General features: G+C 42.0%; 2 protein-coding genes across 2 annotated transcripts; one reads left to right on the forward strand and one right to left on the reverse strand.

Annotated features, from left to right (window-relative positions):
- Nucleotides 1-2,336: 2,336 nt before the first annotated feature.
- On the forward strand, nucleotides 2,337-6,594 carry rag1 (recombination activating 1). Its single transcript, XM_076733543.1, has 3 exons — nucleotides 2,337-2,668; nucleotides 2,772-3,883; nucleotides 4,727-6,594. The coding sequence occupies exons 1-3, from the start codon at nucleotides 2,337-2,339 to the stop codon at nucleotides 6,472-6,474; spliced, it is 3,192 nt and encodes a 1,063-aa protein (XP_076589658.1). The 3' UTR covers nucleotides 6,475-6,594.
- Nucleotides 6,595-8,902: 2,308 nt separating this feature from the next.
- On the reverse strand, nucleotides 8,903-10,504 carry rag2 (recombination activating gene 2). The gene has a single exon (XM_076733598.1). It carries the CDS (start codon nucleotides 10,502-10,504, stop codon nucleotides 8,903-8,905), a length of 1,602 nt encoding a protein of 533 aa, XP_076589713.1.
- Nucleotides 10,505-23,467: the final 12,963 nt, after the last annotated feature.

Consider the following 23,467-nt stretch of genomic DNA (forward strand, 5'->3'; position numbering starts at 1 on the left):
CAGTGTGTTGGAAAAAGTGAAATTAAAGTACACTTTAATATTAATATTAAGTATAGTGTATAACAAAGGGCTTGAAGGTAAGTATACACTTCAGTACACTTTATTACTGTTGAAAGTATTTGTAATTTAGTACATTTTATAAAAGCACACTTAAGTGCAATTTATAATACATGTACAATAAAGCACACTTTTTATGAGTACTTTGAAATGCCTCTTTAAGTACTGCAGAATTAGTACATTAATTTTTAACACACATAAGTAGAACTTAATGGCATCTATTTAGAAATACACTTTTAAAAATATATGTCAAGCATACTTTAAATTAAGCCCAGACAGCAAACGTGTACTTGTAATGACATTTCTACACTTGAATTATATTTCTAATATACTAAAGTCTACTGCTTCTTGATCTGGGTCCTCTCTGGTTGATGTATCATATGTATCACTGTAATTGTTTTGTCTTGATGTTGGCATCATCTGTAGACATCTTATCTTGGGAGCACCTCAACACTGACAGTCAGACACATACTACAAACAACTAAACAAAGAGCATGTATTTATCATGTCTCTGTGTAAAATCTGGGTCAAATTCTAAACCTGCAAGGTCACCGTTCTAAGACTATTGGTGATACAATGTTTGGTGGACCTTTTATTTGTCTGTGTGACAAGAAAATGCATTTATTCTATGTTCCAGCGTGTCCCTGCACTTGTAGCCTTTTCATAAGTTTAACAGTATCTGTCTTTCTGTCAGAGAGAGGCCACCTGGATGAGGTGAGCTGGCAGATGGATATGAGAGAGGGGAGATAAAGGTGACATAGAAGTGTTTCCAGCTGAGGAGCAGTGTGGTGTGGTAGAAAGTTGCTTGTTTGGGTTATGCTGTTGGATTCTGTGCACACACACACACACACACACACACACACACACACACACACACGCACACACACACACACACACACACACACACACACACACACACACACACAAACATGTTTGCAACTGTGCTTTGGGGTTGACCTTGTTTTTTTTTTATTTTTTTTTTTAAATCAGCTGCCTGCATCAGGTGTCAGGAATTGACTGTTGGGATCCCACCATAGGAAGGGTATAAATACAAGACAAAAGGAGCAATCCCACTGTATGGAGTCACTCCTGGTAACAGATGCTCCAAGACTGTGACAGACTCAAACATATACAGTGTACGTAGTGTGTACGACCTGGCTTCAGGGCTTCCCTTGTGCTCCCATGCGAGGAAGACCCCCAGGGGAGCTGACGCCAGCTGAGACTGAAAAACAAGGTAAGAACTCAGCTGACACACATGCACACAGGCTCAGCTGTTTGTCTCAAAGGAGAGTTCAGCATGTGAAGAACACGGAGAGCCAGGAAATGAAGGAGACTGCCAGACTCAAGCCTCCCAGGGAGAAAATCTAGCGAGAACACTGAAATATGGATAGACGGAAGATGTTAGAGTGTGTGCGCTATAGGTGTGCAATGGTAAGATTGTTTGACTGCTTTATTGTCTGAACTGGTAATAGAACCTAGATAGTATGGGAGGAGATGAAATAAGGTCTGTCAGTGCAGTGGTATCATTGATCTTACCTGTGCCATATTGTGAGAGCACTTGGCTGTTGAAATATAGCTGCTGAATTGAACAATGTTGTGTTTGGAATAATTCTTTATGATCTTTATTCAATATGATGGTTTCTTGTTTTCTTTTCCGTCCTGTTTGGTCAATATCTATGTATTATGAAATAAGTTTTCTGTGTCTCTGATTTTCTCCCCACATTTGAAATGCCAGTCTGAGGCTCCCAGGGCTCCAATTCTCTCTCCAGCCAAGAAAATGACTAATATAAATGATTGACAGCCTTGCAGGCATAGGGTTGCCCATTTAGCAAACTCGCTGTGTCAAACGAAAAAAGTCACAATGGCTCCCCTGAGTGATGGGATTGGAGATGAGAGAAATGAAGATTTTGGTGCTGCATCGATCCCCCAATGCTTGTCTCATGCATTTTACACAAGATCTAAATGCCACTTATGGTATAATACAGCGCTCTAGGTCAGGGCTCACTACCCTCTGTTCAGTGGGATTTCAGGATACTTGGTGTATAAATTCAACAGGAATCAAGTAAAGCTGTTAGACTGTGTCATGGGCTCAATGCTGAGAAGGCACTTGGGATATCTGAGCATTTCAACCTCCAAATCTTGTTTCTGCATCCATTAATGTGCCTCTCATGGACAGCTGAAATATTCTTTAATACTTTTGTGATACATGAAACTAAGCTCTCCTTTCACCGCTCCTCTCCTCCCCTCTCTTCTCCAGGGTGTAAGGTCTAAGTTGCATCATGATGGAGGACAGGTCAGAGACAGATGGCCCCAGATCATCCATGCCGGCTGAGCTCCACCATCCCCATTCTCAGTACTCTCAGTGGAAGTTTAAACTGTTTAGGGTGAGATCCATGGAGAAGGCACCATTGCCCAGTGAGACACAGCCTGAGAAAGGGGCCTTTATAGGGATCTCACCTCCCACAGCTCCGAATATAGAGTTTGATGGTGTGGGTCCAGGGAGTGTCATGAAATTGTGCCTTGGGGGGAAAAGCAAGGAAAATGTGGAGGGCCCAGGCCGGAGGGTAGATATGAAGCTACAGGAAATGGACACCCACATGAACCACCTCAGGTGATCAAATATCACTATTCTATATAAACTACACTTTATTATATGCATTTCTTTTTAAGAATGTTGTTAATGTTTTTGACAACATTGTTTTTCCTTTATAAAGATGCTTGTGCCGACTCTGTGGAATGGCACTGAGGAAAGTCAAAGGACCAGTGCATGATGTTCATGGGGATCTGGATGAGGCAAGCAAAGGTGCCCTGCGGAAAATGGGATGCAAGTTTACAAGCTGGCCAGAGGTCATCATCAAAGTCTTCAAAGTGGACGTGACAGAGGATACAGAATCTGTTCACCCTCTTTCCTTTTGCCATCGCTGCTGGATGGCTGCCATACGAGGAGGGGGTGTCTGCAGCTTCTCCAGAACAAGAGTCCCTGAATGGAAACCTCACTCTTCCCTCTGCCACCTTTGCTCCCCCAGGAAACCCTTGTTCCAGCGGACTGGGAGAAAGAGGCGGAAAACCATTCCCAGAGCCCAGAGACTGGCAAAAAGGACCAGGTGGAACCAAGGTGACAGCATTGGTGTTGGTGAGAGGAGGGCTTTGAGGCGTCCTGCGCTCAAGGCCTGGAGGAAACCCAGTACACAGAGAGAGCAATGGGTGAGAAACATCACCCATTGCCAGAAAGACCACCTGAGTACTAAGTTGATTTCCGAGAAGCTCCCCGTAGACTTCCTCTCTTCCTTCACCTGCCTTGTTTGTGACCACCTGCTCTCTGATCCAGTCCAGTCCCCCTGTGGGCACCTCTTCTGCCGCAGCTGTATCATAAAATATAGCTACGTTTTGGGACCTCATTGCCCGGCCTGCAACTTGCGCTGTATCCCTGATGACCTCACCTCACCTGCCAAAGCGTTCTTATCAGCCCTGCAATCCCTGCCTCTGCTCTGCCCTAGAAGTGGCTGTGGCAAGCAGGTAAAGTTAGACTCATTTAAAGGTCATTGTCTGAACCATGACCTAGATGATCAGGATGAAAACAAGCAGTCATCAGAACTTGACAACTACCTGCTAACCAATAAAGGGGGAAGACCCCGTCAGCACTTACTATCCTTGACCCGTCGTGCCCAGAAACATCGGCTGAGGGATCTGAAGAACCAGGTGAAGGTGTTTGCAGAGAAGGAGGAAGGTGGCGACCTGAAGTCCGTGTGTTTGACTCTGTTTCTACTTGCATTGAGATCTGAGAATGAACATCGGCAGGCCGATGAGGTGGAGGCCATGATGCAAGGTAAGAGGCTATTATAAGGCTTTTGTTCAGTCAACATAATCCTCCATAGCCAGGAAAAAGGGACACAAACAAATGGAAATTATGATAGTGTTTGGTCATTTAATATTTCCACCTAGCTGTGAGGAGTACAGCCATCTCATAAATAACAATGAGTTGAAAGTTCACCATTGAAGAGAAAGAAGAAAGTTTCCTTGATTTTGATTGAAAAGCATTTCATTATTGGCCATCTCTATTTATTGAACCACTGCTGTTAGACGGTCAACCCCTCCTGATTCTCTTGTGCTCTCTCTCTCAGTCTGCTTGTCTGTCAGTCCCTCAGTCTCACACTCCCTGTAATGCACAATAACAACTCTTGTGAAGGGGCTGTTAGAATCAAAACAACATCAGCAGCTCTTGTATCTGCAAATTACACAGACAGCACCATCCTCCTCTTTGGGGAATAGAAGCCAGCTGGTGTCTGTTTTCATCTGCAGCCAATACATCACTTTTGCCAGCTTCACCGGTTCGCCCTCTGTCCCCTTATAACATTTGTAAATTAGGAAATATTGGATTTTGTAATCATGGGCTCGTGGGCTTTTGACAACAATACATTCACATTTGGGTGTAAAATTTGCGAGTCTCTTTGTCTCATAACATAAATGACTCCAAATGCAGAATATCAAATGAGGAAATATTAGATACTGTAGTTCTTTTCAAAGTACTAGAAATGGGCTTGCACAGTTTGCTGTTCAACAATTCTCTTCATGTCTCAGTCCTTTTTCCTTGCTTCACTTTTTAAAATTTAGCATCTTTCTGTTGCTGTCTGAAACTTTCTCTCTTTTCATTTTCTCTCTGTCTCTGCAGGCAGAGGCTCTGGATTGCATCCTGCTGTATGCTTGGCAATTCGGGTCAACACTTTCCTGAGCTGCAGCCAGTATCACAAGATGTACCGGACTGTCAAAGCCACCAGTGGCCGGCAGATTTTTCAGCCCCTGCACACCCTGCGAGCTGCAGAGAAGGAGCTACTCCCTGGCTTTCACCAGTTTGAATGGCAGCCTGCTCTCAAGAATGTGTCTACATCTTGCAATGTTGGCATTATTAATGGGCTCTCTGGATGGGCTTCCTCAGTTGATGACTCCCTGGCTGACACTATAACTCGGCGGTTTCGCTATGATGTGGCACTGGTGTCAGCATTAAAAGATCTGGAGGAGGACATCATGGAGGGGCTGAGAGAGAGTGGGTTGGAAGACAGCGCTTGCACCTCAGGCTTCAGTGTCATGATCAAGGAATCTTGCGATGGCATGGGCGATGTCAGTGAGAAGCACGGTGGAGGACCAGTTGTTCCTGAGAAGGCTGTACGTTTCTCTTTCACGATTATGTCTGTTTCCATCCTGGCAGCCGACAAGGAGGAAGAGGTTACCATCTTCACGGAGACAAAGCCAAACTCAGAATTGTCCTGTAAGCCCCTTTGCCTGACATTTGTGGATGAGTCAGACCATGAGACACTCACAGCCATCCTGTCGCCTGTAGTTGCAGAGCGTAGTGCAATGAAAGAGAGCAGGCTCATCCTATCCATTGGTGGACTGCTTCGCTCCTTCCGCTTTCACTTCAGAGGCACGGGATATGATGAGAAGATGGTGCGTGAGATGGAGGGCCTTGAGGCCTCAGGGTCCACCTATATCTGCACTCTCTGTGACTCCGGTCGGGCAGAAGCTTCTGAAAACATGGTACTACACTCCATTACTCGCAGTCATGAAGAGAACCTAGAACGTTATGAAATATGGAGAACCAACCCCTTTTCTGAGTCCGCAGATGAGCTGCGAGACAGAGTCAAAGGGGTCTCTTCCAAGCCCTTTATGGAGACCCATCCCACGATGGATGCATTACATTGCGACATAGGCAATGCTACTGAGTTCTACAAAATCTTCCAGGATGAGATCGGGGAGATGTACCAAAAGGTCAACCCCAGCCGGGAGGAGCGGCGCAGCTGGAGGGCAGCCCTAGATAAACAGCTGAGGAAGAAGGTGAAGCTGAAACCAGTAATGAGAATGAATGGGAACTTTGCCCGCCGGCTACTGACCCTGGAGACTGTGGAGGCAGTGTGTGAGCTGGTGCCCTCTGAGGCAAGGAGGGAGGCCCTGAGGGAGCTTATAACGCTCTACCTCCAGATGAAGCCTGTGTGGCGTGCCACCTGCCCAGCAAAGGAGTGCCCTGACCAGCTGTGCCGCTATAGCTTTAACTCCCAGCGCTTTGCTGACCTCCTCTCCACTACTTTCAAATATAGGTACAAGGGAAAGATACCCAATTACATGCACAAGACCCTGGCCCATGTGCCTGAAATCATAGAGAGAGATGGATCCATAGGAGCCTGGGCGAGCGAGGGGAACGAGTCCGCAAACAAACTGTTCAGACGCTTCCGGAAGATGAATGCACGTCAGTCAAAGGCCTTTGAGCTGGAGGATGTGTTGAAACATCACTGGCTCTACACCTCCAAGTACTTGCAGAAGTTTATGGAAGCTCACAAAAACTCTGTCAAAGCTCTGCAAGCCAGCATTGACCCAGTAGAGTATCAGGATGATGAGGATATGTGTCTGGAGGTTAATGATTTTTGATTTGTCTTTTAATGTGAACATTAACATTTTATTGATTTCAGGATGGATTTGATTGCCTCGATCAGTAATAAGACCTTGTTTATGAATTCTTAAGTTTGATTGATACTTAAAATACTACAGGAAAGGAGCCAGTGTCATAATACTTTGCAAATTTAAACATCAATGTTTAGGGGTGGATTTTACAAGACTTAATCATTACATAACCAATTTTTTGCAGTTGAACATACTGACTTTTAAATTTTAAAGAGAAGCAATGTTATCGTTTGACCACAACCATGTTTTTAATTACGTGTTTTGCTTGTACTGCCTTGCTGTTGAAAGATTCTATATGTGTACATTTGCCTTGCCCTTGTTTGTTAGCTGTTACAGTGCAAAGATGGGACAGCAGAGGAATATAGAAGTAACACAGTTTTATTTTCTCTTGGTCTTTGCAGGAAAGTTCTTTTTTATCTCCACTGTCTGTGAAATATGGAGCAGTTTATTGTATTGCAAGGATATGACATATTTATGGATTTATATAGAGAGGATATTTATGGAAACAGATGAAAGCGCTGTAAGTCACGGAGGGAAATTGTGTTAAAAAGACCACATTTGTGGCCACTGTATTAATATATCATTTGAGCTGAAGCAAAATGCAATCACAGACACCCAAATGTTCTTTGTTTCATGAGTGCCCTCTGAAAAAGATTACTTTAGTGCTTTATCTTGGGATCCCTGAGGGGCAGAATAGATACCAGGTCACTTTCAACCAATTTTTATCTCTTTTAGTTTTTGCACAGTGGAGAATAGATGATACTTATTCGAATTCTTCACATAAAATAAAGCATATACTGACCTTTTTGTTGATATCATAAAAATACAGTATGGTCCATTACAAAGCCTAATACCCCATGGACTCTCCAGCAGGCAGGGATTTTTCTTAAATTCTGTATATAACCTGCCTCTTTTTCTCAGCTGATGTTTCTCCATTGCCATGGCTGACAGAAGAGAGGGATGAGCGGGAGCTCGAGAGACCTGATGTAAACTGATTTGTTGGCAACTTTATTTGTTTGATTGATTGATTATATTTTCTCTTTCTGCCCTCCCAATTTTGAATTGTGACAGGCAATTTTGTTTTCTTATTTGATTGAATGTTTGATTTTATTTTACTGTCATAAGTTTAACCGCATGACAGCTGTGAAATATTCACATTTCATTTGATAGTTGTCATAGTCCTACAATAACACCATGTTTTAGAGAGCATTATATTGCAACTTGTCTCATATTTGTTTTTTTTTTTTTTGCCATAATGAACTGCATTTCCAAAGCAATGGATGATGGATGATTCGCTGAATTCCACTTGTTCACATTTTACCATGTATTTCCATGTATATATATATATTTTTTTCTTTCTGGTTTCCAGATTACACTAAATATCAGATAAACAGTTTACTGGGGTTGCAGAAGACTTTCAGTGGTGATATGTTTAGTAGTACAGTGTAACAGTAAAGTTCCACTGGTTTCTTATTTACATTTGTGCAGTTTTCAGATATTTCTGCTGTAATTTCACTGATGGGTTTACAGAGCAGGGAGTTTGTACTTTTTTGTCCTTGTTTCCACTACAGAATAAATAAAAATCTGACTTGATCTTCTTGACCTTGATCTTTTCTTTCTTTTTTCTTTTTAATTTTATTTTGTTTTTTAATGTTGCATTAAAATGTAACATAGAGTTCAGGAACAGCTGGTCCTGGAAGACAGCATTTGTAACTGATGGTTTTCACTGTGGTCCTGGATGACAAAATAACAATGAACTGTTATATAGAATAAATAGAATGTAATGAAAATGCAAGCACTACAGAGAGATGTGCTTAAACATTAAGATTTTCTGTCACATAAAAAATGTGTGAAAACAATTTAGAAAAAAAGGCAATACAAAGAAAGACACATAATATGAGGCAGGCAGTTTATTGTTGATTTCATTCAGTACAAATCAGCATATTAAGTATTTGTCATCAATAATTTATTGCCTGAATCTGATCAATATACATGGTATTCTTAACAGTGGCCATTTTTAATTTAACAATCATCATTTAAATATCAGAAAGAATTCCGAAAATAATTCAGATCTACTTGACCATGAAACACTTGTTGCAGTTAACAGAACACAAAATTACAATCAATGGTTATGCAGCTGGTAAAAGCACAAACTAGAAACACTGTGGGTAGACTTTCTGAAATGTTATGTATGCTTTGCCAAACAGTGTAAAATACATGAAAATCATGAAATATCAGGTTGGAATTTAATTGTTTATTCTCTTTACAAATTTCTATACATTGAGAGCAGATCAGCTTTGCATATTCTTCATCAATCATTTATTCACTGATAATAAACAAGACATCTCCTCAAAATACTTCTTAACAGTGACCAGAGTCATCATTAAAACTGGATTCAGTCAAATAGCCTTCTGAAAAAGCTTTTTTTGGCAGGGGATATCTTGATTGCAGGAGGGGTTTTCCTGTCTTTAACTTTCATGGGGGTACGCTTTAGAGGCATGACCTCTCGAGGTGGGGTCATCTCCTGGTAGGGTAGGCCTCCATGGTCCAGGCAGAAATACTTTTTGCTGCCCTGAGAGAGCCTGCGCAGCAGGGTCTCAGACAGCTCCATGCACTGTGCATGGACCCAGTGTCCCTCCTCCCCTCTGGAGCAGAAGATCATGGCCGGCCGGTGGAGCTCAGTTGAGTAGTATGGCTCCCATGTATTGGGGTTCACCTGACAGCTCAGGCAGCATTTGATCCAATAGCCCGTTTGTGATTCGTCCTCCTCATCCTCCTCATTGTAGGTATCCCCTTCTCCATCACTGCTGTCCTCCAGCTCATGTGGCTCACGACCGAAGTAGAGCTCCTCAGAGTCCTCAAGAGGAGTGGAGTCATCATAATCTGTTGACTCCTGGCTGCAGCCCTGGATTCCCTCTTCCTCTTTGCCTTGTCCCTCTGTCTGGAAGCTCACATGATAGAAGTAATGCATATCTGGTTGGGATGGCCTTCCCTCAGTTGGTACACCAAGTAGGATGCTTCCCTCTCCGGCACTGCCGCCAAACCAAGTACGACTATGAATGATATCTGGAATCCAATTAGGTGGTTCCAAGTGCTCAAATTGGATCCCTTTCTCATCCAGAATCACAGTGCTACACTCCATCCTCTTCTTAGAGTCTGACTGATACCCACCTAAGATGATGTATCTGTGAGTAGGACCTGTACGACTGATTATAGCACTTGAGATGGATATGCCGGTGTCCAGAGTCTCACAGGAAAGCAAGGGGCTGCCCTGCAGAAGCTCAACGCGCAGGCGAAAGAGTCGAGGGGGGCGGGAGTCCAATGTGAGTGAGTGACCGCCGATGAAGTAGACACAGTCTTCTCTGGCAAGGGCCAAATGGAAAGACTGTCCATCGCTGAGCTCAGGTAAAGTGTGAGCAGAGGAGCAACCAAACTCCAAGTCAAACAGGAACACCTGAGGAGGACAGTCGACAACGCTGTTCCAGGTCTCTGTGGTCCGCTCTCCAGCAGGCATGTAGGATCTACCCCCAAACAACACACAAGCTATCTTCCCATGGCTTTGAACCATGCTCATTGTGTGGCCATATCTGGCACCTGGCACTTCTCCCACCAGTTCTTTCTCTTTGCAGCACAAGGTCAGTTTACGATTGCAGCCACGGCTATCCATGGTGAGCAGATACAAGCTGGATGAGATCTCATTATTTGGGGTGCGGCCACCATGGATGAGATAACTCTCTGGAAGCCCGTCGTAGGGGTCGAGGCGACAAACAGCAGGGCAACGTAATGGAGGAAGGTAGCATGAGTCATTGGAGAATGAGATGGCCTTCAACTTCATCTCACCACGTTTAAACCGAATCCCAAATACCCCTGTTGGACATGAGCGCTTGGGCCAGCCTTTCTGGCCAAACAGGAGAACTTCACCATCCAGCTGCAGCAGAGAGCAGCCAGGCTGCAGTAGGCTTGCACAGTTCACTGGATTTAATGGCTGCAGGGTCATTTTCTGGCAGGTGCCTGTGTCAAAACAGCACATAAACACACAAACACAATATGTCAGTCACCTGTTGATTGTTTTCATTCGGGGGTTTAAATTTTTTCCTTCCTGTTTGTCACAGTAACATCTGGAGGACCATAATCACATAGTTATATCATGCATCACAGACCCCAAACATTTGTGTAAACAAGGGCATTCTCTGTCTCTTTTGAATTTTGAAAGGTGGCATGTACATCACAATGGTTACCAATATTTAGGCAGTAATGATATAGATATATGGTATAATAAAGGAATGATAATGATAACAATAAAGATACTCCACTACCTCTACTGCTAATTATTATTATTGCTATTATTATAATGTTACATAAAAATACAGTTTATAACAAAAACCGTGGAATGTAAACTGGACTTTTAAAGACTCAGTTTGCCAAGATGTTATATCTTAGGGATGGAGAGCACATGCCACTATGTAACTATTACTATTGTTAAATATGTATTGTATGTTGTATGCTGCCCAAAGTAGCTCTGTGTTTCAGGATCAGATCAAAAGTCAGCAACAATACAAAATTACACACACAATTAAGTGAGGAAAATTACCTCCTCTTGGGGTCCCTTTATTATTTTGAGCCACAAACAACACTTCATGTTCAATCCTTCTATCTCTCTAATGCAGCATGAGACCCAAACAAACACTTCCAGGAGCTGCTTCACTGAGTCAGTAACTTTCTGGAAATGCCTACAAGACGACAGTACTCAGCATGATTTTCATGGAAAAACCGGTTATATTTTCTGTTGTGTCAGTACCATTATGAAACGACTGGACAATAGCACAGCGTGGGCATTGTGCATCAGGTATTGGTGATGTGTGTTCTACCTCTGAAAGGAAGATGCATCAAAACAAAATTACTAAAGTAATTTGGATGATATGATGTCTCTATTAGAGTTTGTTCTGTCAGTCTGTGCCTTCATCCCTTCAACTGACTGACAATAGTATGTCATTTCATTAGCTTTAACAGCAACATTAATACTGCTGAAGACAGTATGAGTCACTTCAGTACAGTGTGTCCAGTCTACAGTCTACAGTCAGCAGGGGGAACTCTACACAGCAGCTTATCGTACAGAACAGCAGCAGAATACTGATTTAAAAAGCCTGAGAACTGTTAATTCTTCCCTTAATTTAGAATCAGAATTTATAGTTTGCTTACCTTTGGGCCAGGGCCAGGAAGCAGTGCTTGACCCACTTAAGTGTGAAAATACAGTCACAAAGATGAACGTAAATCGCTCTTTATGTAGCTGAACTTTGATGAAGGCAGACGGCGATGGAGTTTGTGAAGCTTCGTTGACTCACAAACACTTCCAGATCTTGAGGTTAACTGTCTGTGACTGCTGCTTTCTGGCAGGTGTGCTGCCTGAATGCATTTAGTGAGACACTTCATTGATGCCACTGGATATCAGTTATACCAAAGAAGGTGCAACAGGCTATTGTGAGACTCTTGTCTGTTTGAACAAGTCTAACCTGTTGTATAGTTTCAGAAAGTCAAAACTGTGCAGACATAGTTCATACCCCCCAATAGTTGAACAAGTTCAAAAGCTAGATGGACTTTTGATCTGCTTTACCACATTGCTTTCTTGTAAAGGAATGCATTTATACATTGAACCAATAAATTGTGGTATGCACATCCAAAACTGGCTTCAATAAAGCAATACAGTAATAATAAATGATTAAACCCGATAACAACCACAGTGGGAAACTGCATTGTGGAGGAAATGCATGATGACAAGATGTTTGAATTTTCCCAACGTGGTGCAAATTGTTCTTTTTCTCGCCACACCTCTGATGTGAATTTTTTGTCATGAGGTTGAAATACATAAAAAGCCACTGTGTGTATGCTCTCTGTGCTACACAGTTGATCACACAAACTTAAGTGTGAGAGTTTTAACTTTGTGTGACAAAAATAAATAACAATGTTTGGAAAAATCCTCCTATTCAACTGCCTGTTGTTGTTGTATTAACTGATGTTGATGCAGCCATTTAATTGCATTTAGTTAAACTTAAGGTTTATTAATAAGCTTGCGTCATTAATTTGAAAATTGAATATGTGAAATTCCTTAAAATTTCGTAATGAATGAACTTGTTCTAGTTTGTTCATCAAGGCTGTAGCTCTTATTTAATCACAAAGGGCCTGATCAAACTTTGCGTTTAATTTTGAGGAAGCATATACTGATGCTCCACTCTGAAAAACAAGTCAAGGGCGACCACTTCGAATGTGAAAATAGACATATTTATTCAAGCACTGCTTCATGAGAAAGAGCGTGTCCTTTCAAACTTTCTTCCGTAAGTATGCCAATTTTGCATAAGTGTACAGTATTTACTGTTCTGCAGCTGACGTGCACATTTTCAGCGTTGTAGCATACTGTAGCATTAACTAAAAGCTTAGTTTTTTTTCTCATGTGTCTGCTGTTCTCTTATTTCCTTGTTCTTTGCCTTCACATTTGCCTTTTCCTCCTCATTTCCCTCATGGGTTTACTTATTTTTGGCATCAAAAATGGTCTGATCCTCTACACACTGTCAGTCTGCTCTTATAGCTTACTGAAAAAGCCCTATATGCATTTGAGCAAATATGGCTATTAGTTGCAGTCTGCCTTATCCATAAACACTCTCCTTCAGTGCTAACTGACGTGCTGTACCAGGAGTGTGAGCCATTAATTCACACAGTACACTAAACTTAATGCATTATCATAGCATGATGCTGCCTCATGAGGGGAGGGTAAAAAAAAGGAGAGACAAAACATCATTCTAAAACAATGATGAATATGTTCTGCTTAAGTCTGAAATTCCTCTCTATATGCCTCCATTTTAAAGATTTGACCTCCTGTAGGTAAAAGCAGATCCCCTATATGGGTGACACACACACACACATGTCTAAACACTGAGTGAAAAACTGAGCTGGAAGCAGATGTCTACCAAGTCATTAGCATAATGTTTTTGTGCGCTGAGCGGCTGAGAGAAAACTTGAGGAGTGTGCAAAACAAAGGCAGAAACCACAAGTGCCTGGAAGACCGTTGCAGCTTGAAAACACAAAACAGCAGAGCACCTGTGTGTCTAAACTGATGCTTACAGGGCTGAGTGGAAGAGAAAATAATTTACTTTTCCTACTAGAGAGGATATAACATGTGAATTCAAATGTCAGTGGGATATGCAGAATGGGTTTTTTTCTTCCCTTTATTTTTTGAGCATTGCTCCACACATATGAATTCAGTCTTGGAAAAATAAACCTTTCCAGTCACCTCAAGGCACCCACACAAAGCACTGCTGAGAAGTATACTGCCTGCTATACGTAGCTGCAGCTGGGATGGTGCAGAGAGTGAGTAGGAGGCACAGCAGTGTGTGGCAGACCCCAGGCCATGCAAAGATTTGTACATAATTGATAGAACAAAGTAATTAGAATCTATGGTAACACCTGTTTCTGTCCCTTGTAATGTATCACTACCTGACTGTTGCTACCCTGAAGCGTGCTTTTGACGGATGATGCGGTGACAGCTCTGATGTTCTGACGATCACTGTGCAGTGGTGTTTATCACTATTTAATGTTACAGTAATTGCTCCCCTTGTGGTGATTGGTACTGAGTGCCAGTGGGGCACTTCCACCTCACTGGTTCATATTGCTGTGGTACGGTGGCTTTCATCTGGTGATAGGTGATCTGTAATACTGCAGTTTTTACAGTCAGAATCATTGTCTTCACACTGTAAATCCCAACTCTGTGCCCTACAATGATATGTTTGCATGCTGCTAATTTGCATTAGTGAATTCATTTAGTAAGAAAACCTAATGCCCCCAAGTTTATGCTATTTGTTGACATAACGAGGAAACATTTTTATTAAATGTATCTTCATGCAGCTCTTTGCAGCACAGCGCTGTTCACTGCCAACTGAAAGCACAGTGTGGCAAAACAGACTCTGTTATGATTTGTTTTTCCTACAATATTTGCTCCTGGGAACTTGCAGCTTAAAGTAACATTAATTAATGTTTTTGTGGTTATGTTAAAGGAAATGAAAACACTTGAACACTTGGTTAAAGTTCCACTAATCAATATGTTTGCATTAACAAAGAAAAAATGACTATGTAACATGAAAGGAGTCGCTTGGAGTGACAAAGCCGCAGCTTGTTTTCACCTGACGCCACAGCTCCCCTCAGCTCTGTGGAGCATTTTGGCATCCTTCAGCTTGTTGTTTTTACAGCCTGCAGCTTTAATGTTTTGGTTCACTCTCATTAGTCTCACCAACCTTCTTTCCAGTGACAGCAGGCAGCTGACAAACCATTTAATGTGCACTACCTGACTAGCACCAAACAGCAATAGTGGAGCATCTAGCAGTTAAAAAACAGATGTTTTTGGACTTAATGGAGACTAAAACAAAGCTAAAGGAAAAAAAAAAAGAGTGACTATTAGACCATGACAATGGCAATGTTGCTCCATGTTTGCTGGGTGTGTTAATAGGTGTGGGGAAGCCTGACCAGAGCGATGATGTCCAGATTTAACACAGGCAGGTTTCTTTTTTTCTTTTTTTTTTTTTCAACAGAAGAGTGACACCATGACACTAAAAACATGCACAGAACAAAAAGACGACACAAGTGAACAGTCAGCTTGTCTTAACTGAACAAAACTCAACTCATAGTAACACAATTTAACATCACATACACACATCCAACCACCCCATCACAGCCAAGAAGCAACTGTTTAAATAGCCCCTTCCATCAGCAGGAGCCAATCTAGTTTGTGCCATACATGATGCAGGTGACTGCACAACCTCTTCTGACAACAGGAGGATGAAGTTATTCAATCTCACTGACCTCCAAGTGGAACCACTTCACATAGTTTACCAGATGACACACAATTGCAACCATACACAGAGATCACAATCAACATAAATAACACATAACCTGATTTACTCCCCCCCATACTTGGTCTATCCCAGTGACATCACTGAGGATGCCACCCAGTGTATAAATACAGGAAGTGTTCAGGCACCCGTCTCCTTTTGTCCCTAGAACACATGGTGTGCTTGGTAAGTAGCAAAGAAAGAAAATGATTAACTTATGGAACACAGAGCTGAACCAGAAATCCATAACTAAACTCAATACTTCTGTGTTTTACTTTAACCAGAAATGATTGTTAACCAAACATAATACAAAACACAAACAAACCCGGCATAGTATGTGTCTTCAAATTACAGGTCAGTGATGGAACTATGGTTAAACAAACAAACATGGTTAATTTGTAAGCAATATGGCAATAATGGTGATAATGGGGACTTCCATATTAGAAGTATGAGATGGGATGCATCAACTCTTACAATATATAAACCTAATATATTATGCATAATGTGTTGGAATGGGTCACACAAACCTCAATCTCTTATGTCAATGTCCTCTGTACTTGCACTCGCATGTGTAATGTAAGACACAGACAACCCTCAAACTAATGTTTCTGTTTGAAATCCTGGACTGTAAAAAGCACCGTCAATTAAGACAATCCAGGCAGGATGTGTTTCCTGAAAAACACAGTTTGGCAAAGCAAATCACTCAAACAGAAGAGACTTTTGTAAGAAATATGGTTGTTGAATACACAGTGCCCCTTCCATGCTCATTGTCCCTTTGTTCCAAATGCCTCGTCTTCTTTCATCTTGCTCCTATTCTTCTTGTATTCCCTGCTGCACAAATGTGTTTCTCCTCTGTTGTCCTCTTTGTGTAGGTGAGCAGAAAGGTTTGCTTGCCTTGGTATGTGGCAGGATGCCAGGAGTGCAGGCTGCCTCGGATACCCTGGCACCAGACCAGATGCTGGTGGAAACCCTGGAGTCTTTGTATGTCTCCTCTAAGCTCTTCCAGGTCTGCTTCATTTCACTATCTTCAGGACAGTGTCACAGTTCATGGGTTGTGACTGTTATATGTTGAACAGGCAACCTTAAGCCATGTTTTAAGCTGATAAGCTCAGATCTGCCCTCACCCTGCCTCTCCCTTCTCCCAACAGGGAATACCGCGAGTAGACACATGACTGCGGCCCTGCAACTTAACTCGTTCCCGGGGGAGATGGAGGGATCAAGAGACAGAAGAGGAACAGAGTGGTCAGAGTGCAGAGCGAGCGGGATGTGACAACAGCAGGACAGCTCGGTGGCGGGATCTCGCCTGTGGATCAGGTTGAGGTCAGTGGCTTGTTGATCCTCCGCTGTACCCTGGAAGCTTGATGGGTTGAAGCTTTGAGGAACAAAACCTGCAGAACAGTTTTCAGTCACACTGAATCCCCTCGCTGAACAACCCCTCCTCTCCTTCACCTGTCTCTGTGCTTTTCCTCCTTTATCTCTGTCTGTCTCCTCCAGTTTATCTCTGCTGTCCTCCCCATTGCAGTCACTCTCGATTTTCTTTAAGCAAATGGCCAGACTGTTTCAGCGCAGGGGAGTTTACTTCAGATGTGTACACTGAAGCATGAACAGGACCTCAGGCAATGCCAGCTATTGATTTTACCATGATTCTGATTAGAGGGCTCCCTGTTGCGATCGATACCATACATCAGTGAACTGCTCTGTGAAACTGATGGTCCCAGATAGGATCCCGTATTTGGCTTCCAATTAATCACGCCGTTGATTATTTTTAAGATTAAAAGGCAGTTGAGTGAGCACAAGATCCCTTAGCATAAAGAACAGTTCAGCATGAGGGGATCTTGACTGTCCAGACGCATCGGACACTGAATGTAACAACTACAGTCAATAACACCACTTGATCATCATGATTAAATTTTATGGGCTGCTAGACACTGTACACTGTACGATAAGACTATGATGAAAGACATTCCTCTCATACAGCTCTCTTTCACTGAGAGTCTTATCTTATTGTAATGAATGATGGTGCTGCTGGTTTGACAGGTAGCAGCTGTGGGGATTAATGCTACAATGCCAGAGGCGATGCTGGAGGTCCTGGTTTTGCACCAGGTATTATTTACAGGGTATAATAGAGCTACTATTTACTAAGGAAATATTTGCAATGTAATTCAGATATATTCTGCATTTCCAAAATGTGTGTGCAATTTTTATCTTTGGAGGAAATATCACCCAACTTACGGAGCATTAGCACATCTTTCATTTCTTTGTTTTAGTTTTATGGCACACAGCTTTAATGTTCTAGTTCAGTATTCCAGTGAAAAAGCTCAGATAAACCCACTGTTCACTACTTGCCCAGCACCATATATAAACGGACAAAGTTAGGAGTTAGCTGGTAAACATAGTGGAGCATTCAGTAGCTAAACAGCCCATATTGCACTAAATAGTTGGTGCAGACCAAACTAAAGAGTAAGTGTGGTGGTCCTACAGTCACCAGAGACAACAAATGGATGGATTGCATTTATGGTACTGCAGGATAAATTATGATAACTTTAGATTCTTAAAATTTTAATCTCATCTGAACTTTACTTGAAGACCAAATGCAAAACTAATGTCAGACCTATCAGCCTCAGCTGTACTATCTGATGCTAATGTTAGGATGCTACATGCTAAACTTAGATGGTGGCAATGGTAAATATTATATCTGCAAAACATCAGCATGTCAGCACTGTCAATGCTAGCATGTTAGCATGCTGACCAAGCTCAAAGCAAGTGCAGTTTAACAGAACTGCTGGTGTGGCTGCAGACTCTTAGTCTTGGTACAGTTGTTTTTTTTTTTTTTTTTTTTTTTTTGACCAACAGGTATTGAGGTGAGTTTTTAACCCATGTAATATCCCACCTTTGAGGAATTTTCTGTTTCCACTCAAACCTTTTTCATCTATCTTATCAGAATTCAGATTGGCATATTAAGGGAGGTATTCTTTGATAAGATCACAGTAATGACATTCTTGTTATTTGAAAATAAGGTTGTTTAATTGTGCTCATGGATCTTCATTAATATCAATTTATCTTCACTTTTTCCTTATTATGCTGGAATTAGAGAGGTTGAATTTTGCCATGCTTTATTGATATGAGGCTTTGATACGGCCACGCTGCTATTTCACGGAGAATGGTTCTTTTAATCGAGGTTCTGATGGTAAATTACACATACTGAGTTTTCACAATTTGTGGAAAAAGGGAATCAAAAACTTAATAAAAGTCAAATATTTCTGAATCTGTGAAAGTATACGCGACAGTTCCTCAGTGAGCCTTTGAGAGGCATTTATGTGTCAACCTTTAATTTAGTAGGATATAGATAATATTAAATGCATATAATGTGTGTGATTAAGGAAGTAATTTCCTTTTAAATAGTCTGTATTACCATTTTTATGGATAATCAACATGCAGATTGCATAGCTGTCCTGCTGTTAGCGTTGAAGGTGCAGCTCAACTCGCTTTTTATTCTCAGTGCACCTTCCACACCAAAGCTCTAACCTTGATCACCGACTTAAAGCCTGACAATATTCATTCATTGTGAGTGTTAAGCTCATGCGTGTTCTGCGTAATGCAGACCTGCTCAATCAACAGCATGTGTGTGATCTGATGTTGACTATATGTCACAGCGGAGTGGCGGGCAAGGATTGTGGAGTGGTGGGGGTCGTCTCTGTAATCTCTGCCAAATGGAACAGAAGTGATTTGGCTGTTGACTCTCTGTTGCCACTCAGAGATGCTGACAGAATAGAATGGCTTACTGTGAACTCCCACCTTGATTAGCATGTGTAATTATAAATTTGCTGCTGTAAGCGTAAAACCAGAGTGAAAGGAGGCGTTCTGGAAAGTGGCTGTGTCTCTGTGACACTGAGTGGCCTGTAATTGCCTCTCTACCACACAATCAATGGCTTCTCAGCATTTGGCATCTGCATGAATCAGAATGTCTGGATTATTTGGGGAGATTTAGATTTTAGGTGTTGCGTTTTATTTCAATAAATTATAAGCAGTGCTTACACCTGTACATTTCCTCATGTGGTGCACACAGTCTAATAACATTTTTTAAAATAGCAACAAAAAAATTAACAAATACATTTACTCAAATTAGAATATTGCATGCAGATGTCTAAGGATGTATCTGGGCTATATCAGCCCAAAGTGGCTCGTGCTGACAGACGTGGCTGTGTGGGTACATGGGTGATGTGTTGAGAATAAAAATTAGATTCAGGAACAATGATATTCCATTTAGTGTGACACGGTGGACGACAACCAGTGCTGAGCGAGGGATGCCCCATGATACTCAGACACGTAGATGAGCATGTCAGAGTTTGCTCTGTCTGACACTTTTCCCTCCTTCCCGACTCTGTTAATTCCTACCAATTCCTCCCCCCTGTCAATTTCCCACCTCCCCATCTGTGGTTGTGGGTGTCAAACATGTAGTGCAGAGCTACCTGAAGACTAAAACATGTCAACAGCTGATTGTCTAGTCTGGCACATGCAAATCTTTAGTTATTAAAGATGCCAGAAACGGTCTTGTCTGTGATGTTCAGGACATTTTGGGGTTGTTTTGCAGTGGGTGTGATGTGCACTGAGCTTAGTTATTAAGTGCATATAAACCAGCAAAGTGATTGAAAGCTGGAAGAGTTTAAAGAACAGCGAAACCAAATAAACATGAGCAGAAGTTATTGTATTGTCTGTGCTTCTGCCTGGGGTGGCTCTGTGGATGCAGCAGCCTGGAAGCCATTTTTAACGCAGACAGCTCATCAAGAGGCAGGGGAGACTAACACAATACACTTCATACTTCAAGGTGAAAAGGTGCATATACTCTGAGCTTATCATGACACAATCCACCCACGCATCTATCCATCCATCAATATTACCACAGAGGGCAAAATGTCCCTTTCCCCAATTTCCTCCAGGAATCTCCAGGTGGCAGGAGATTCTCCAGAGATGCTCCAGCAGGGAGCTGCACTGCTGTGTTTCCTGGGTCTCCTCCAAATAAGCAGCTCCTGGTGCACCTCCTCTGTGGCCTCCTCATCCTGTCACAAGCACTAAGGCAGACCACCTTGCAAAGCAACCATATTTCAGTTTCTTGTGGCACATTCACAGGTAAGCAGTGCTGATGGAGCACTGTGCTTTGTGCTTTAACTCTCTCTCTGGACCTTCGTGGTGCATTGCTGCAGCTGCTAAACCCTAACTGACGGTCAATCTGTCGATCCCTTGAAACCCCCGCCCCAAAAAAAGAAAAAAAACCTCAGAAAAAGCCAGGGCTGGAGAAGTGTTTTCTCTTAACATTTCTCAGCAATATATAGTAACTGTATCAGATGCCTGTAGTCTCCGTACTGTGCTGTGTTTTCTACTTAATTTAGCTTATTTAATGACTTCATTAGGAGCGGTGCCAGCTCAGGTGCCTTTTAAAATGACTCCCAGCCCGTCTGACTGCCAGTAAAAAAGGAATGGTCTCACACAATGAGACAAGAAGGGCCTTTTTTGCTCTTTAGGTACATTTTTCAGCTTGAAACAACAAGCCTCTTTCAATAGAGTTTTAATTAAGTTTTTGACTGAATGTTTACTACCATTAATGATATAGTCATGTAGTGACATCTCTCAGCAGCAGCATTTAACTGGCGAGCAGGAAAATCTTAACAGCCTTGTTAAAGTTTGTTTGCAAATGACTGCTTTCTGTGTTTATTTACATTTTACACAGCGTCCCAACCTTTTTGGAATCGGGGTTTTTGTGATTTACATCATGTCTGCAACTTCCAACTGAGGAGGAGGAAGGGTTAGTGGGCAAGCAGCAGGACGAGGAGAGTGTCAATATTCAATAGTGTCAGCTCCTTCACATTGATTGAAATTCCCTTTTATGAACACAGGGGAGTACATAATTGTACACCCTAGCCTGCCTTTGACAGTTGCCTCCTGCTCTCCGTTCTCTTCCCCCTCAGCCTGGTCCGTCTTGGCCTTCACAATTGCTGTGATGTTTTTGTCTGCCTGCTGTTATCAGCGTTTTTTCTGTCTTTTTTTTTTTTTTTTTTTTTTTTTGTGTGCGTGTGTGTGCATGTTGCACTGTGTTTGACCCTTCTTGCTCTCTTGTGTCTGTTATCTGCCTTTGGATTCCATTAGCACAGTGACAGAGAGGTTATTACAGCCAGCCCAGGTCTTTTAATAGAGATTAGACGTCATCTATGACGCCTTTCATATGCCTGCCATCACATCATCCCTCAAGTTATTGTCTGGGGTCCTTTTCCTTGAGTTGTTGAGATGGCATGATGTATGCTCCTGTAATGGTATCTGTATTCTGTGCACTTTGCCATGGTGAATATCAGCATTTGACACAACTAATAAGGCCTTTCGTTTTGATGGAATTCTATTTCAGTGCAGCCGTACTGGCTGAAGCCTGTGTTTTCTTTTAGGGAGACAGAGCTGTTTGCTCAGGCTGTGGGTGGAGCTGAGAGACAGATTGCGTCAAACAAAAGTGTTGTGTTTGGCAGGCCTGCTAGCACTCTGCCGCTTTCCACTCCTAAAGCTTATAAAACGTACTGCTTGCGACGTCCATTGGTTGAGAATTTGAGAAGGTAAAATAATTACTTTGCAAAATTATCGTTTCCATGCATGATTTCCTGGCGATACAATTCAATTACATTGACATGCAAGCCTTTCAGAAACAACTGGAGCCTGATTTTAATTGAACAGCGAGTCAGCTCTCATTTCCACTAATTTGATTGTCACACTCTTGAATTGCGTTTGATGATCACACAAAACAAAGCCAATGAGATGATCATTTGCAGTGTAATGCTGTACTTATTTTAATCTTAAGGAATACAACAGATTTGCCATGCAGGTACGAGAAGCTGTCATTCCAAATCAGGCAGAGTCAGTGAAGCATCAGCACGAGGATGGGAAAAGCTGGAAAAGGACTTAATGGTTTTCTTTCCACATCTCACCATGTGCCTGTCTGAATGCAATTAAGTGTCCTGTGGTGGCAGCATTCATTACTATGTCAGTTTACCTGGAGTGACTTGAGGTGAAAGCCTTTACATTTCTGTGCACACATTGTATTGCCATAGTGCTTTTGTGTGTCCTGTCAAGTGAGAGAAGACAACAGGATGACATGTCCTTTGTTCGTCATTCAGTTATATGCTGGTTAGTGGTGTCCTACCAGGAAGATGAGGATGATGTTGCACTGACTCACCTGACACAGCTGTGACTGACCCTCACTGCCAGGGGTCCTGAGGACAGAGACAAAATGTCACAACTGATGGGAATAAAGAAACCTGGCAGCCAGAAAGGTTTCTGATGAAATGATGAGATTATGATGCTAAGTAGCTGGAAAATACACCATCCATCTGTTTTTATTGCTTTTCCTAAGTTTCATGTCTGCATAACGTAGCTGAGGAAGAGTTCTGGTAAAAAATCTGCCTTTTTATGTGCGTGCACAAACAAAACACACACAAAAAAACAGTCCATCTCTGAGAGAATCTACATTTTGATTTTTTTGAGTTCATGCATTTCTGTCAAAAATACATTTGTTCATTGCAGTTATGTATATGTCCACCACTTACCTGTCTGTCAAAAGCCAGTCGAGATGAATGGGAGAATGCTTTTGAGAATAAAGTTTTCAAAAGATATAAGGCCTGGTCACACCAGCATATAAAACGGTGAAATTTTGCACCAAAATCAAGTAATTCCAATGGACTTGCTGTGATTAGTGGATTTGTTTTCAGGGATGAGGTAAATCTGCTCTGGAATTGTTTGGTTGAGTTAAACTTTGGTGAACTTTGACACCTGAATTTGCATCTTAGCAAACCAGTGATGATGGTGCTGACCTTTGAGAGAGGGGAGAGTCCAAATAGAAGCTGCATTAGCTGCGATGCACCATCCATTGTTATTTAATCTTCCCCTGCTGGAATATAAATTGCTCCACAAAAGAGGAATGGTTTGTAGACAGTTATGGGACAGGAGTCGACGGGACAGATATGTCTTTTGAATAAACTGTGTGAACTTTTTTCCCGACCGAGCTAACAAGCTTGCTAAGTGACATTTAGCAAGCAGTTAGCAAGGTCGTTAGC

The sequence above is a fragment of the Chaetodon auriga genome, chromosome 6 (assembly GCF_051107435.1).
Source record: "Chaetodon auriga isolate fChaAug3 chromosome 6, fChaAug3.hap1, whole genome shotgun sequence".
Lineage (NCBI taxonomy): Eukaryota > Metazoa > Chordata > Actinopteri > Chaetodontiformes > Chaetodontidae > Chaetodon > Chaetodon auriga.

Coding starts and splice junctions, on each gene's coding strand:
- rag2 (XM_076733598.1), bottom strand. CDS start 10,504: ATGACCCTGCAGCCATTAAATCCAGTGAACTGTGCAAGCCTACTGCAG.
- rag1 (XM_076733543.1), top strand. CDS start 2,337: ATGATGGAGGACAGGTCAGAGACAGATGGCCCCAGATCATCCATGCCG. Junction 2,669..2,771: donor ACCCACATGAACCACCTCAG/GTGATCAAATAT, acceptor TCCTTTATAAAG/ATGCTTGTGCCGACTCTGTG. Junction 3,884..4,726: donor GGTGGAGGCCATGATGCAAG/GTAAGAGGCTAT, acceptor CTGTCTCTGCAG/GCAGAGGCTCTGGATTGCAT.